The following is a 12,885-nucleotide window of genomic DNA, read 5'->3' as shown; positions in this document are numbered from 1 at the left end:
TGAGTGGAGGAGGCTTTGCAGACCCCTGTTTCCCCTCTTTTGTACCCTTCTGCAGCCTCTCCAGTGTAAACACATATTTATTTTGATCCCAGCTCACCTTGAACTTGGGTGCGCGTGTGTGTGTGTGTTGGGGGTGGGCGGACATGGATGAGGATATGAGAGGATGTGGTTTGATTGTGTGTTTATGTGCGAGAAAGTGCATGTTAAGACCGTATTATGCAAGAGCACAGCAAAATCTTGCTCACCTTGCCTTCATTTCCATACCTGTACTCTTTTGTTGAAAGCTGTGTGTTTGCATGTACAGTATATGAATCATTGCTCCAGCATTTGCGTGTACCTGTAGCGGGTGACGGGTTCGTGACGGGTTCGTTTGTAAATGGCATTGGGTACACTTGACCTGCCTGTAAGGGAAAGTGTGTCAAGGCGAAGTTATTTACGATGTTTGAGGGGCTTGGGTTTATATTTCACAGTCAGATAGAGGTCCGTCAGGGATATTCCATCCAACTCCTGGGTTGGGCTTCGGGGCGGTGATGTATCTTCCCCAGCACAAATGACAAGTATGTTTTTCAGCATGTTTTTTTGTCTCTCTTTCTTGTCAGACTTGTAGGGTCTCCCACATTAAATAGGTCAGCCATTTAAGTGATATGTGGGTGATTTCTTTCGTCACTGTGATAAAGGTCTGTGCTCTGGCTGTGACACTTTATACCCACTCTAATGCCTTCCTGTCTGTCAGCAGGCCCTCCAGGTGATGGAGTGGCGCTTGTGCCACATGGTACACAGTTTAATGGGTCCTTCTACATTTGCACTTCTGAGGAAGCCAATATCAGAAATGTATCCAGGCTTGTGAGTAGTTGAGGTGGTAGGTTTGGGGGGGGGAGTAAGGATAACAGATAAAAAAGAAAGAACAAAAACAAACTCCTGAGGTCATGCCGACTGCTGATGAGCTGGCTGCTGCCAGAGGCATTCCTGGAGTACCACAATGGATTTAATGAGCTGACCTCAGCATCCAAAGCATAGGCTTTATTTGCGAGTGTGTGTGTGTGTGTGCATGTATTGCTTCCCATCTGTGTTTCGTTCAAAGATGTTTCCAAACAGATGCTCATAAAGATACCTGCAGGAGATCATAACCCACTGACTAAGCCAGTGTTTGTTGGTAACTTTGGCGTGGTAAAGAGTGTAGTGCATGTTCATTGGTTTGTTTGTGGGTGTGTGTGTGCGTGTGCGTGTGCACGCAAGTTTGCATCAGGGTCATGTCTGCCAGAGTATTATTAGGACACACCCTGACCGGTAGTATTTTTAGTGTGGTCTTACGTGGTGACCCAGTAGGATTTGCTATGATCTGTCTGGGAAATAGTCTGATGATGAGGGAAATAGTCTAATGATGAGGTGATGAGGTTAGCTATCTTTCCAAAGCAGGTGCCCAGAAACAGAGCAGGAAGGTACTTTTACATTAGATTAGTGCGTTCCTGGTTCTATTAATGTCTCCAAACACATGATCTCTCCTCTCTCTCTCTCTCTCTCTCTCTCTCTCGCTCTCTCTCTTTATGTTTGTATTATTCATGCCTGTCATATACAGGCTAGTGAGAGCTAGTGTTTTTAAAAAATCCAAGCACCAAATGTTGCACTTGCAAAACAACACATGACAGATAACATCAGTGACACCAAAAGCATGTGTATAGATAGTCTGTTTGCAAACTTGCCAGCATAATACTAGTGACCTAATATTCCAAGTTAGGACATTCAAATTGAAAATATTCAAAAATGAATAAATGGTTGTGGCCAAATGTAATTGTATACTAAAAATATTGAAGAGGTTCTGGGAATTAGCAGGAATTGGACCCCCAGCTGAAGGCTGCCTATGCCTACTCAGAATTGTCTTGGCCAGTGCCAGCTTGACGGACCCTATCAGCTCCTCAGCAGAGTCTTTGAGTCAGTCAGCACCTTCAAATTTACACTCTCCTAATCTTCTCTCAGATCCCATACCCACTGCAACCCCCACCGTTTACCTCCCCGCTGTGCCCCCCCATACCCCACCCACATACAGACACCCACCAGTTTGCTCACACACACAGACACATACACACACACACAGACACAGACACAGACACATACACATACACACGCACACAGACACATACACATACACACGCACATACACACGCACACGCACACGCACACGCACACGCACACAAACACAAAAACACACACACACACACACACACCCACCCACACAAACACACACCCCAAGCAGTGCTGCGATGCACTATCCCAGGAGCCCATACATTCTGGCCAGGTCGTGACAGGAATCCTCTTATCGACCCCCTCGCTCTCGAAATTGGTCACAGAACAAAAATGCCTGCGGCTGGCCCCCCTCGGCGCCTATCCTGCCAAGACCCTTGTGGCATTGAGTTGCTGCCAGGTGGCACTCAGCTGGCAAGGCTGATGAGGACGTGGCTGAAATGTCGCCGTGCACCAACGGGAGACCTTCTTTAGCCCTGAAGCCACTGTGGCTAGGGCCTCAATGGGCTTTGGGTATTTGATCATATACTGTTTATGTGCACGGTGATGCACATGCCTGAAAATGGATGTCAGCACAATTGTGATTGTGTGCCCAGTGCTGCAGCTGTAATGCTGTGCTGTAACGTGATCTTGTGGGGATGAGAGACTTTTGCAGAACAACAACCTCAAGTTGGCTTGTTGTAACCCGTCTGGAGAAATAGGGATGAGCAAGTGAGCCATATTTTCATTCATCTCAGGTGTTTTTTCTTGAGTGCGCGCCAAAGGCCTCCGCTACAACTTTTATTGGCTTGCAGGCCTAGCTAAGACCTGGTGGTGTAGCATGACCCATCTGAGGATCGGGCGTCATGGTGATAGGGGGATTGAATTAAAGGCGAGAGGTTGAGAAGGGGTGAATGTCTCGTGTGGGAATATCCGAGTGTTCAGACCGCCCTCGCTAACGAGCTGACTGCGGGGTGGAGCACATCGTCATGTTTGAAGGCTGCCTCTCTGTCAACTTGTGTGTCAGATGCTTGACCTCATATGCATATCCTGGTTCAGCAGGTTTGATCACTTGTGTTCAGACACTTCTACACAAAAGGCCCTTTCTGGTATTCTCAAGAAAAGGAGAAGAGGGTGGCAGATTGTTTTAGAACCAAACTCCTCCTCTATCACTCTTTCAATTCCTCAATTTCTCTTTCACGCAAAATCGCTGACCCTGCTTTCAATACTTTCCCATAACAGTGTTTTTCTCTCTGTGTCTGTTTTTGTCTCCTTCGGTATGTCCTTACCCAGACGAAAACGCATACATGTGTTTAGAATGACAACACATGGGAGGACTACGTGCGTAGCATGTTTGCCCTCTGCTGTCGTCTCCCGCCACAGACCTGCTTGTGACAGTGTTGTCTCCTTGCTCTGGTCGCGCGAAAAGATGGCGGATATGCTTCAGCATGTTTGCGCTAAGAAGCTTATCTTTTCCACAAGTCCTCTCTTTTATATTGACCACTGCAGGGGAGTCATGTCTCTCCTGTATACAGCACGCAGTGAGCTGCCAGGGCAAGTAAAAGCTAGCCTTAACGATGTTCACGTTTCAAACAGCACCAAGGCTTATTTGCTTACACAGGATATGAAAGCAGGAAATGTCAGCCATATGCAACTCAAATCGAAAGCAGATAAGCACCATAGCAGAACAACGCTGAGAACCGGCACAGCGGTTTGTAACAGTGCAAGCGTCAGCACAGAGTGTTGGGTCGACCCGATTGCTTATAAACAGCCAAACAGAAACAGACATTTTGGCTCGGGTCGACTGGAAGGTGTCTGAATGGGTCGACTGCCACATTCTGTGCCCATGTGGCAGTCTCAGAACAGCCTTGGCACTATTGTTTGCCTGGCAGGTCCAGTTGCCGTGCTACAGACAGTGCTGGCCCTCTGCGCCTGGCCCGCCTGGCACCGCGCTGTGCTGTTGCGCCTTAATTCCTGCATGTTTTTTTTCCATGGCCCATTTATCCCTGCCGTGTTCCAGCGAGCTGGATTATGGGATTAGAGGCTCTATGCCTGTGGCCAGGGGCGACTGCTCAGCCCACCTCGCCTTTGCCTCACTGTATATACGCTGGTTCTCACACTGCTTTTGGGATTGACCCACACACACAGGCAAAACACAAGTGCCCGTTACAAACACACATTCATGCACACATACGCACGTGCATGCACACACTTGGCAGTGCTGCCTCTTAATCTGCCTCCTTAGTGACTTGTGTTTCCCTTGCATCAGTACTTCTTGTTTTTTTTTCTCAGTTTATAATCTGCTTTAAATACAAAGAACTTGAAACAGAAAAATGTATGTATGAATGTGTCTGCTATAAAAGCAGGTAATGTTGTTTATGAGGCTGATAAAACCATCGAAAACAAAGACTCCAAACGTTGGGTGCACAAAAGGGCACCACGTTTTTCAGTGTGCAAATAGGATATTTTGTGTCTCCCTTTTTTTTTACCGGCTCACTGGTAGGGTTTTGCCTTTGTGACGTCTGTTGTTCTCAAAGCTGTTTTCTGTTTTTTGTTTACCGTTGTGCGGCATGCTCAGGTGGGGCTTTTGTTTGTGTTTTTTGGGGTCTGTTTGCTTGTTTGCAAAGGTCTGCATGTTCCTGGAGGTCCGGCAGCCTGGCAACACCACAGTGGTGGTCTTTCACTGCAGTCAGCTTTCAGGGTTTCCTCCCTGTTTCCCTTTTGCTTGCTCATACTTGGCCAGGGAGATTTCCCAGTTTGGCTCCTCAGACAGCCTGCTACAGAAACACAGCTGACCACCACCACCTCCACCCCATGTTTTCTTTGCTGTTTTTCTTCCTCCTCCCCTCCCCCAGCCATTCCTTTCTTTCTTTCTCTCTCCCCCTTCTCTTTGTTTGCCTGCTGCTTTCGCCTCTCTGGTTGCCACCCAACATCCCGTCAGGGCCGCCGTGATAGGCCAGCTTAAAGCGAGGGGGGAGGAGTGAAACTCTAGTTGTTACATTTTTACCAGTCCTGTGTGAGCGCAGAGTGTCAGACCAGTTTCTACAGCGAGAGGGACACAGTGTCCGTGTGAGTCAGCATGAAGACTCGTTTCAGGAAAAGCCTTTAAAATTCACCTCTACTCGCTAAACACACAACACTGCCAGGAAGCTCTCCCTGACCCGAGAAGAAAAACGAGGATTTAAAGAGAAAAGTTGATATTTTTCTCCTCTCTGTGTTTCTCTTCCTTCTTCCTGTCTCTCTTTGTTTTTCCTCCTGCAGTACTCTCTCCTGTCGAGGGGGGAATTACAACACCCAAAAGGGAGCACTAGGAATTGAAAAAAAAAAACAGGAGAAAAAAAGGAGAGATAGAGAGAAAGACAAGCAGCCACCGGCTGCCTTTGTCCTTCCTGCCTTAACCAAATCCCCACCGTCTCTGTTGCCTCTTGCGGGATCCGGAGACTCCGGAGCCAGGAGTCTAATGCCCGTGGAGGATGAGTCCAGCGATCGAGGCGATGCAGCAGGCAGAACAGCAACAGTATCTGAGCAAAGGGGTCCTGCTTGAGCCCTTCGTGCACCAAGTAGGGGGTCACTCATGTGTGCTCCGTTTTGGGGAGCAGACCATCTGCAAGCCCCTCATCCCCCGCGAGCACCAATTCTACAAGAGCCTACCCTCAGCCATGCGGAAGTTCACCCCGCAATACAGAGGTAAGAGCTCCCCCTCCTCCTTCTCCTCTACCAATCCCCCATCCCCCCTCCCCTGACTGTTTGTGTTGCTGTGCTGTGCTTGATAACCATGCTGGTCAAGTATCTCTTTTGTCTCTTTCTCTCTCTCTTTCTCTCTCTGTACTGTATGATGTTAGACTGCTGTATATGTGGTTGTGACAGGGTAATACTGTTCTTCAATGCATCCGGTTCTTTCTGTCTCGACTGTTGTTATGGTGTTACTGCAATGCCATTGCTTGGTGCTGTTTGAGAATAGGACACGTCAGTGATATGGGGCAGGATTTGGCGATCCAGCCCAGGCTCAGACCGGTTCAGGGTTAAGGGCAATGCAAGGGGGAAGCCAGGAGAATGGGCCGTGGGGTGTTGACCCGCCATAGGGGGGCGCTATAATACTGATGCCCTCCTGTGTGTGCCGAGAGACCAAGGCAGAGGTAAGTCATTCCATGTGGAAGGAGCTCATCATTCCTTTCCGCATGTCCTGAGATAAAGACTTGTACAACGGATTAACAGGAGGTGTCAAATTGGAGCCGGATGGACAAGGGGAACAATAAGGAGGAGGATGGATGACCAGTCCTCAACAGGATCCCTTCTCCGCTCGTTGTCTGTCTTCTGGATGTTTCTAGAAAATTTGGGGGCGATAACTTGTAACTGCCCTTTTCCTAACACCTAAGTTGTTCTAGGCTCACAAAAGGGATAATTGTACCTGGCAAGTCCACTCAGAGAAGACCACATGAGCATATGTGAGCATGTAAACAGATGCTTGGTTTCGTCGAGAAAAAGTCAAGGCAAGGCAAGGCAAGGGAGGGGTTAAATTTGCACAGCGATGACATCAGTGTCCAAGGCTGCCGAGTCAGAAAAACAAGCAGCCACTGGGTCCTAGAGCCTGCCGCCGTCCTCTTAGCTCGAAGACAGTCTTTTCTACAAGTAAATTTTCCATTCTGAATTTCCACATTTTTGTTAAAGAATACTACCTGTATGTTCTCTGTTGAATGATGCTGCCATGGCCCTTGTGAGATGAATTCAAGCATCAGAATCATCTAATAGAACAAGCAGTGTTCTGGATTGGTGGTTACCGTGGATTTATATCTTAATAATGACACAATGCATGAATTTGGGTATATTTAAGGTTCTGCGTGGATTTGTTGCGTTACCATGTACTATGTTTGTATTGTGCTACCTCTCTCTTGCTGTCTCTCTATTCCAACCCCTTTTTGCTTCAGGCAGTTCTTCACCTTCCATCTGGTTGCTAGTTACACAACCATTGTGCGCTGAGAAAACCCTTACCTTTGTTTCCTTCCGACCCCCCCCCCCCCCCCCCCCCCGTGTTTACCCACACACAGAAACAAACTCACCGTCAGGGCGCACTCACTCACTCACTCAGGCAAGCAAGAATGTGATGGGTCATTTGGATAAGTGACTTGAAAGGGATGTTTAGAGGTGTAAGATGTGGAATAACACAATTGGGACAGAGGTAGGGTTTGGGTGTCAGGGGGGTTGGGGGAGGGATAATGTGGAGGAAAACATATCCCTAGCTCAATGAACTGAGATGCTCTCCTGAGCTTGTTTCCATGGACTTTTACACACACACGCACACACACGCACACACACACACACACACACACACACACACACTGTCATTCTCTCCTCCCCAAGGAGGACCATCAGGTATCCTACATCATTAGTGTCCTGATTTTTGTTCCATAAATATCCCCCCCCCCCCCTTCACATGAAATCACAAAAGACTATCCATGAAGAAACAAACCTTTTTTGGTGAAAATAGAGATGATTTCATGGACTTGATTTGTGGATGGACTTCTTTGCCTTTTGGACTGTTGGGGTTACTTCTCTTGTCTTCTTTTGGAACGCTGAATGACACTGACAACATGTTGGTGCTGTGTCTATCTTATCCTGTGTTGTTGCCGGGTTAACTGATAGCAACCTCATCATGACCTAAAGGTTTTTTTTTTTTTTTTCTTATATCAGACATATGTACGTGCAGAGACCATGGTTGAATGATGGCATGTCTGTGTAATGAACCGTTTCCTGTTCATTGCAAATAAAGGATTTCATCTTCGGCACCCTTTCCTGGTCTCGAGTCTTTTTTTTTGTGGGTTCATTATTACTGTGCATCATCACATTTTTGAGAGGTGACTTTTTGTGACAAAGACTAATCTAGTCACGGTGACACTCACACATGCATATTGTCAGCTTTGTTGTTCCCTCGCCTCCTCTCTACCCCAATCCCCGTTTCCCTGTTTTTATCTCATTCCTCTCTTTCTCTCTCTCTCTCGCACTGTTTCTATCTGAGCTTACTCTGGAGTATCTCGGTCCCATTCTCTGTTTGTCGTGGACTTGTTTAATCTCTATCAGGTTAAGAGAAGCTTGTGCCGACGGCTCTGTAGCTTTTTAAAAGGCTGGAGAAATCTGTTTAAGAACAAAAAAGAGATGGGGGTAAGAGATGCTAAAGAAATCCCAGATTCTTTTTCTGATGCTGGGAGATCTGGCTACTTTCATGCGTTTTTCAATGTTTTGTTCTGCTTTGCTATTGTTCTGATGCAAGATTCCTGATCATAAGTCTTTGCTGCTTACTCAATTGTCTATCTTTCTCTTTCTTCCTCAGGCGTGGTTTCTGTGAGTTTTGAAGAAGACGAGGAGGGAAACCTCTGTCTCATCGCCTACCCCCTGCACAGCGAGGCGAGCGACCTGGAGAACGTGGCCCCCTCTGTCGACTGCGAGCCCAAAAACAAAATGAAGTGGGCCAACAAGATGCTACTAGACAACGACGGCTACGGCAAGGACCGGGCCAGGAACTCACGCAAGGACAAAGACAAGAGGTGAGCAGCAGAGGGGGAAGAGAATCAGTGTGACACTCACATAGTGTAACCCTTAGTCATCCATTGGCCCTTGTGAGTCAGTCGGGTTCAAATGACGGGACAAAGCCAAGGTACACATCAGTGCTGCAGTTCTGCCAAGGGCAGTAGAGCTAAGCCCACAAAAGAACGACTCACTGAGCCATCAATGGTGGCCACTGAGCCGCCAGGGCGTGGTTTGGGTAACCTCACCCATCAGAGGGGCTTAGCGCACTGACACATACAGGGGCCCAGCTGGTTGGAGCGGGAAGAACCGTCCCTGGTTCCTTGCAGCTGGACAGGGGTTAGCGAGAGCAAGTGGAGGTTATGTAAGCCTTGACCTCCAAAAGGGGGATGGGGCAGATGGCTTGGGCTGGGGGGGGGGTCTTCACGGTCACAGCTGCAGCATAACAATATAACAAAAATATCAAACCGTCTCGAGCCAACTGTTCTACCAATGGGGATGCAGGCAGTGTGACTTATTACTTACACTAATGTATGTGATGTGTTTACAAACTGGGTAGGAGTAGAAACAACCTCCATATGACTCATTATGTCCTTCCCATCACACCACTCTCAGCCCTGGGCAAATTCTGCTTGCGTCAGCAGTAATTTGACAGCGTTGTTCCACAGCGCTGTTAAAAAAACCGGCCGCTTAATCCTTCCCAGAATCGCTGTAGTCATAACCACTAAGAACTGGTCATTTATCATGGTGGGTCAGACATATTTTCTTGAGAGCATGTTTTTGGTTCTCCTCCACTTCTGTTTTCTCATCTCTCATCCAGTATAGGGGTGTTTTTATTTGTCATTTGTTCCCCTAGTAACGTCCTGTCCTTATCTCCCCCTTCCTCTCCATTCAGTCTGAAACGTGAAGAGGAGTGGCTGAAGCAGGCTGATGTGCTCTACTACACCCTGGAGAGGAGCAATGCCGCACCCCCGCTCAAGCACAACCCCTGGAGCCTCAAGTGCCACCAGCAGCATCTTCAGAGGATGAAGGAGAATGCCAAGCATCGCAACCAATACAGTATCCTTTCACTGCCCATTTCCTAACGGAGAGATGTTGAGAGTCTCGCAAAATGAGTCATCAAAAGTATGAGTGAGCTGTCCTCTAGAGTGCTTCTGTGCAAGAATGTTTGTTTTACATAACCTCTGTGGAATGTTTGTTTCATGGGCGTGTAGCTTGTAAGGAGTTTAGCTGACTCAACTATGGTGGAGATATGAACTTCCTGGAGACTGTGTTATCATATTTTTTGGCTTTTGGCCCTTGACTCAAGCTCCCTCCTAGAATTCCTCCTTTTGGAGAATCTGACGTGGAGGCATAAAGTGCCCTGTGTGCTGGACCTAAAGATGGGCACACGCCAGCACGGAGACGACGCCTCAGAGGAAAAGAAAGCCATGCAGATCCGCAAGTGCCAGCAGAGCACATCGGCCAGCATCGGCGTCCGCCTGTGTGGCATGCAGGTAGGCATTGGAAATACTTGAATGAATTCAAGTCTAGGAATTCTGTAGGAATTTCAGTATGTAACTGTGTTTACACAACAGCGAACACATACTGTTTAAAGTATATTTGCAACCTCCATGTTTAAGCCACTTAGCGACAGATGTATTAAACTAAACATAATCAGAGGAGTTCCAAAATATTGATAACAAGGGTGCAAGATCATTCTGGGATGCTGCACATTTCATATGCAAAGGGCAGAGAGCGCAGATCTCTGCCAATGCAAATATGCCCTATAACAATTTTAAAGAAAGAAAAAATCCAGCATCCAGCTTGATCCAAAATGTAATGGGTTCTTCCTTGGCCAATGCTCTACCCCTCCTTTAGGTTTCATGAATATCGGCCTGTTAATTCTTGCATAATCCTGCCGACCAACAAACAGACAAACAAAACAAACCCAAAATCAGCCTCCTTGGCAGGGGTAGAACATCAACATGAATCCTTTAGTTGCTCAGATGTCTGGATTTGAACTGTTTGTGTCTCCATTCCCTCAACAGGTGTATCAGTCAGGTGTAGGGCAGCTGATGTTCATGAACAAATACCAGGGACGGAAACTGACACTCCCCGGCCTCAAGGAAGCGCTCTACCAGTTCTTCCACGATGGGCAGCGACTGCGGGGCGAGCTGCTATCGCCGGTGCTGCAGCGACTGCACGAGATGCAGGCGGCGTTGGAGGCGTGCGAGTCCTACCGTTTCTACTCCAGCTCGCTGCTCATCATCTACGACGGCGAGCCTCCACGGGGCCGCAGGGCGGACGAGGACGGCCTCTCAGACCAGGAGGAGGACGACGACGAGGATGAGGATGAGGAGGAGGAGGAAGAGGTGGTGGAGGAGGAAGGGGCGTACGGGTTCCCCCACAGCGGGGCTGTGGCCGGGGCCAGCAGCAGCAGCAGTGGGAGCAGTGGAAGTGGGAGCAGCGGCAGCAGCAGCAGTAACAGCAGCTCCAGCAGCAGCAGCAGTAGCAGCAGCGGAGGCGGCAGCTCATCGGTGTCTAGGCGAGGGACGCGCTCACAGGTGCCCATGGTGGACGTGCGTATGATTGACTTTGCCCACACCACGTGCCGGGACTACGGCGAGGACAGTGTGGTGCACGAGGGCCAGGACAGCGGCTACATCTTCGGCCTGCAGAACCTCATTACCATCGTCTCCCAGCTGGCGGACCACAGCACAGATTGAGCCACGACTCAAACACAAACACAAAATACACAGGTACGCATGTGCAATTGTGCGCACAAATGCGGTGTGTTTCAATGAAACACTTCGTCCTGGCGCCCTCTCGACGTGAATAGGGGCAAATAAGAGGACGTCGAAAGCACGTCTCTTTCTTCCGCCCGTGTGACTAGGACCTGGCGTGACAGCTGTTGCACACTGGCCACTCGTGTCTTTCTGTTGGTGTTTTTTGCTGTTTTGTTTCCCCCCACCCCATCACTTGTGTTAGAGGATATAAAAAGGGTCGATGTTGGTTAAACTGAAGCAGTGTCTGTTATCTTCTGTTTACTTGACTCGCTCACTGCACCCTTCATCCCCCCCCCCACCCACCCCCCGACTCGCCCTGTTACTGTTACAAGTTCCCCTTTCGTTAATGGTGTTTTTACTCAAAACAGAAACAGAAGAAGAAAACAGTCCAACAGAGCAAAGCAAAAAAACACACAAACACACGCACACGCCCCTACTAACCCCCCCACACACATACTTCTCACAAAGACTGATGTACCCAGTTCCCAGACTCATTCCAGAAGATTCTAGGATTTCAAACTGAGACCTGCTTGCATTCATTTCACCTCCAGCTGTGCCTCTGATGGGAGTGGAGCGGACAGCTGGGTGTGTGAGAGGGAATTATGCAGTGTGGCGGACAGCACATTTCCTACGGGAAGAAGTGGCGATTATATACAGATAGCTACTAGAGACATGCAGAGAAACAATATAGATCTTTATTTATTTGACATATTTCTTAAATAAACTAAAAAAAATGAACACAAAAAACGTGACTGGAGACTGAGAGACTACATTCCATCTTATTAATGTTTTAATAATAATATTAATGAATATTGTTATTTGACATGTTCAGATACCTCTATCTTATACTGTATATCTGTGTTCGAATGGAAAAGTAATAATAAACAGCTTTTTTGTTAAGTCAATGCCTCTTTGTGTTTGATTGATCTTTCTATGTGTACAGGGGGTTCTTTTTCCTCAGGTCAGAAACACAAAATAACAGATAACGTGTTATCCTATTAAAGAGTCACTAGGTTGCTACTGTGTAGTAGAGCGAGTGCTGATCTTGCAATTATTACAACCGGACTTGATGCTGTGCACGTCACAATTTCTCACTCAAGTTTTATGAGGGTAATTTGGAGAGAGAACACTCTGTTGAGCAAAGATTTCTGCTGATCTCACCGTGGATCTTTATCTGAACAGTGGTATGATGATAGCAAGTAATTATTCCCCTGGCCCTCCTGAACAAAAGGGAGTGAGTCATTTTGCCTGCTTGTCAAAAAGCGTTTGCTGCTCTTTTAAGGTGACCCTTTAGGAAGTCTGTTGGCGCCTGCCTAGGATCGCTCCGTTCCCCGGCACTCCTGAAACGGATCACCGGTTCCCACGATTTCATTCTTAAATCCTATTAGCACCCTCGCTTTAATCATGCCACCAGTGACCTTGAACGACACTATTGGCCGGTTTCCACCGTGGTACCTTGAGCCGGGGGGGGGGGGTTCATGGCACATTCATGAGGGCTTAATGAATTCCTCAATGATAAGCCAAGGAAAATATGTGATGACCGCAGTTTCATAATCAGAGGCACGGCCCTGTCTCCATGGCATCAAGTGCACTGCCTGAA

The 12,885-nt window shown here is 47.8% G+C and overlaps 1 protein-coding gene across 1 annotated transcript; it reads left to right on the top strand.

Moving 5' to 3' along the window:
* Positions 1 to 5,008: 5,008 nt before the first annotated feature.
* Positions 5,009 to 12,185, top strand: LOC308371498 (inositol hexakisphosphate kinase 2-like). The gene is made up of 5 exons (XM_080846428.1): positions 5,009 to 5,685; positions 8,324 to 8,537; positions 9,413 to 9,576; positions 9,838 to 10,013; positions 10,548 to 12,185. Exons 1-5 carry the CDS (start codon positions 5,472 to 5,474, stop codon positions 11,223 to 11,225), a joined length of 1,446 nt encoding a protein of 481 aa, XP_080702554.1. The 5' UTR covers positions 5,009 to 5,471; the 3' UTR covers positions 11,226 to 12,185.
* The last annotated feature ends 700 nt before the right edge of the window (positions 12,186 to 12,885 follow it).

This window comes from Sprattus sprattus (genome assembly GCF_963457725.1).
Source record: "Sprattus sprattus genome assembly, chromosome: 10".
Taxonomy (NCBI): Eukaryota; Metazoa; Chordata; class Actinopteri; order Clupeiformes; family Clupeidae; genus Sprattus; species Sprattus sprattus.
Note: the sequence above shows the minus strand (reverse complement) of the source record. Positions and strands in the feature narration are given on the sequence as shown.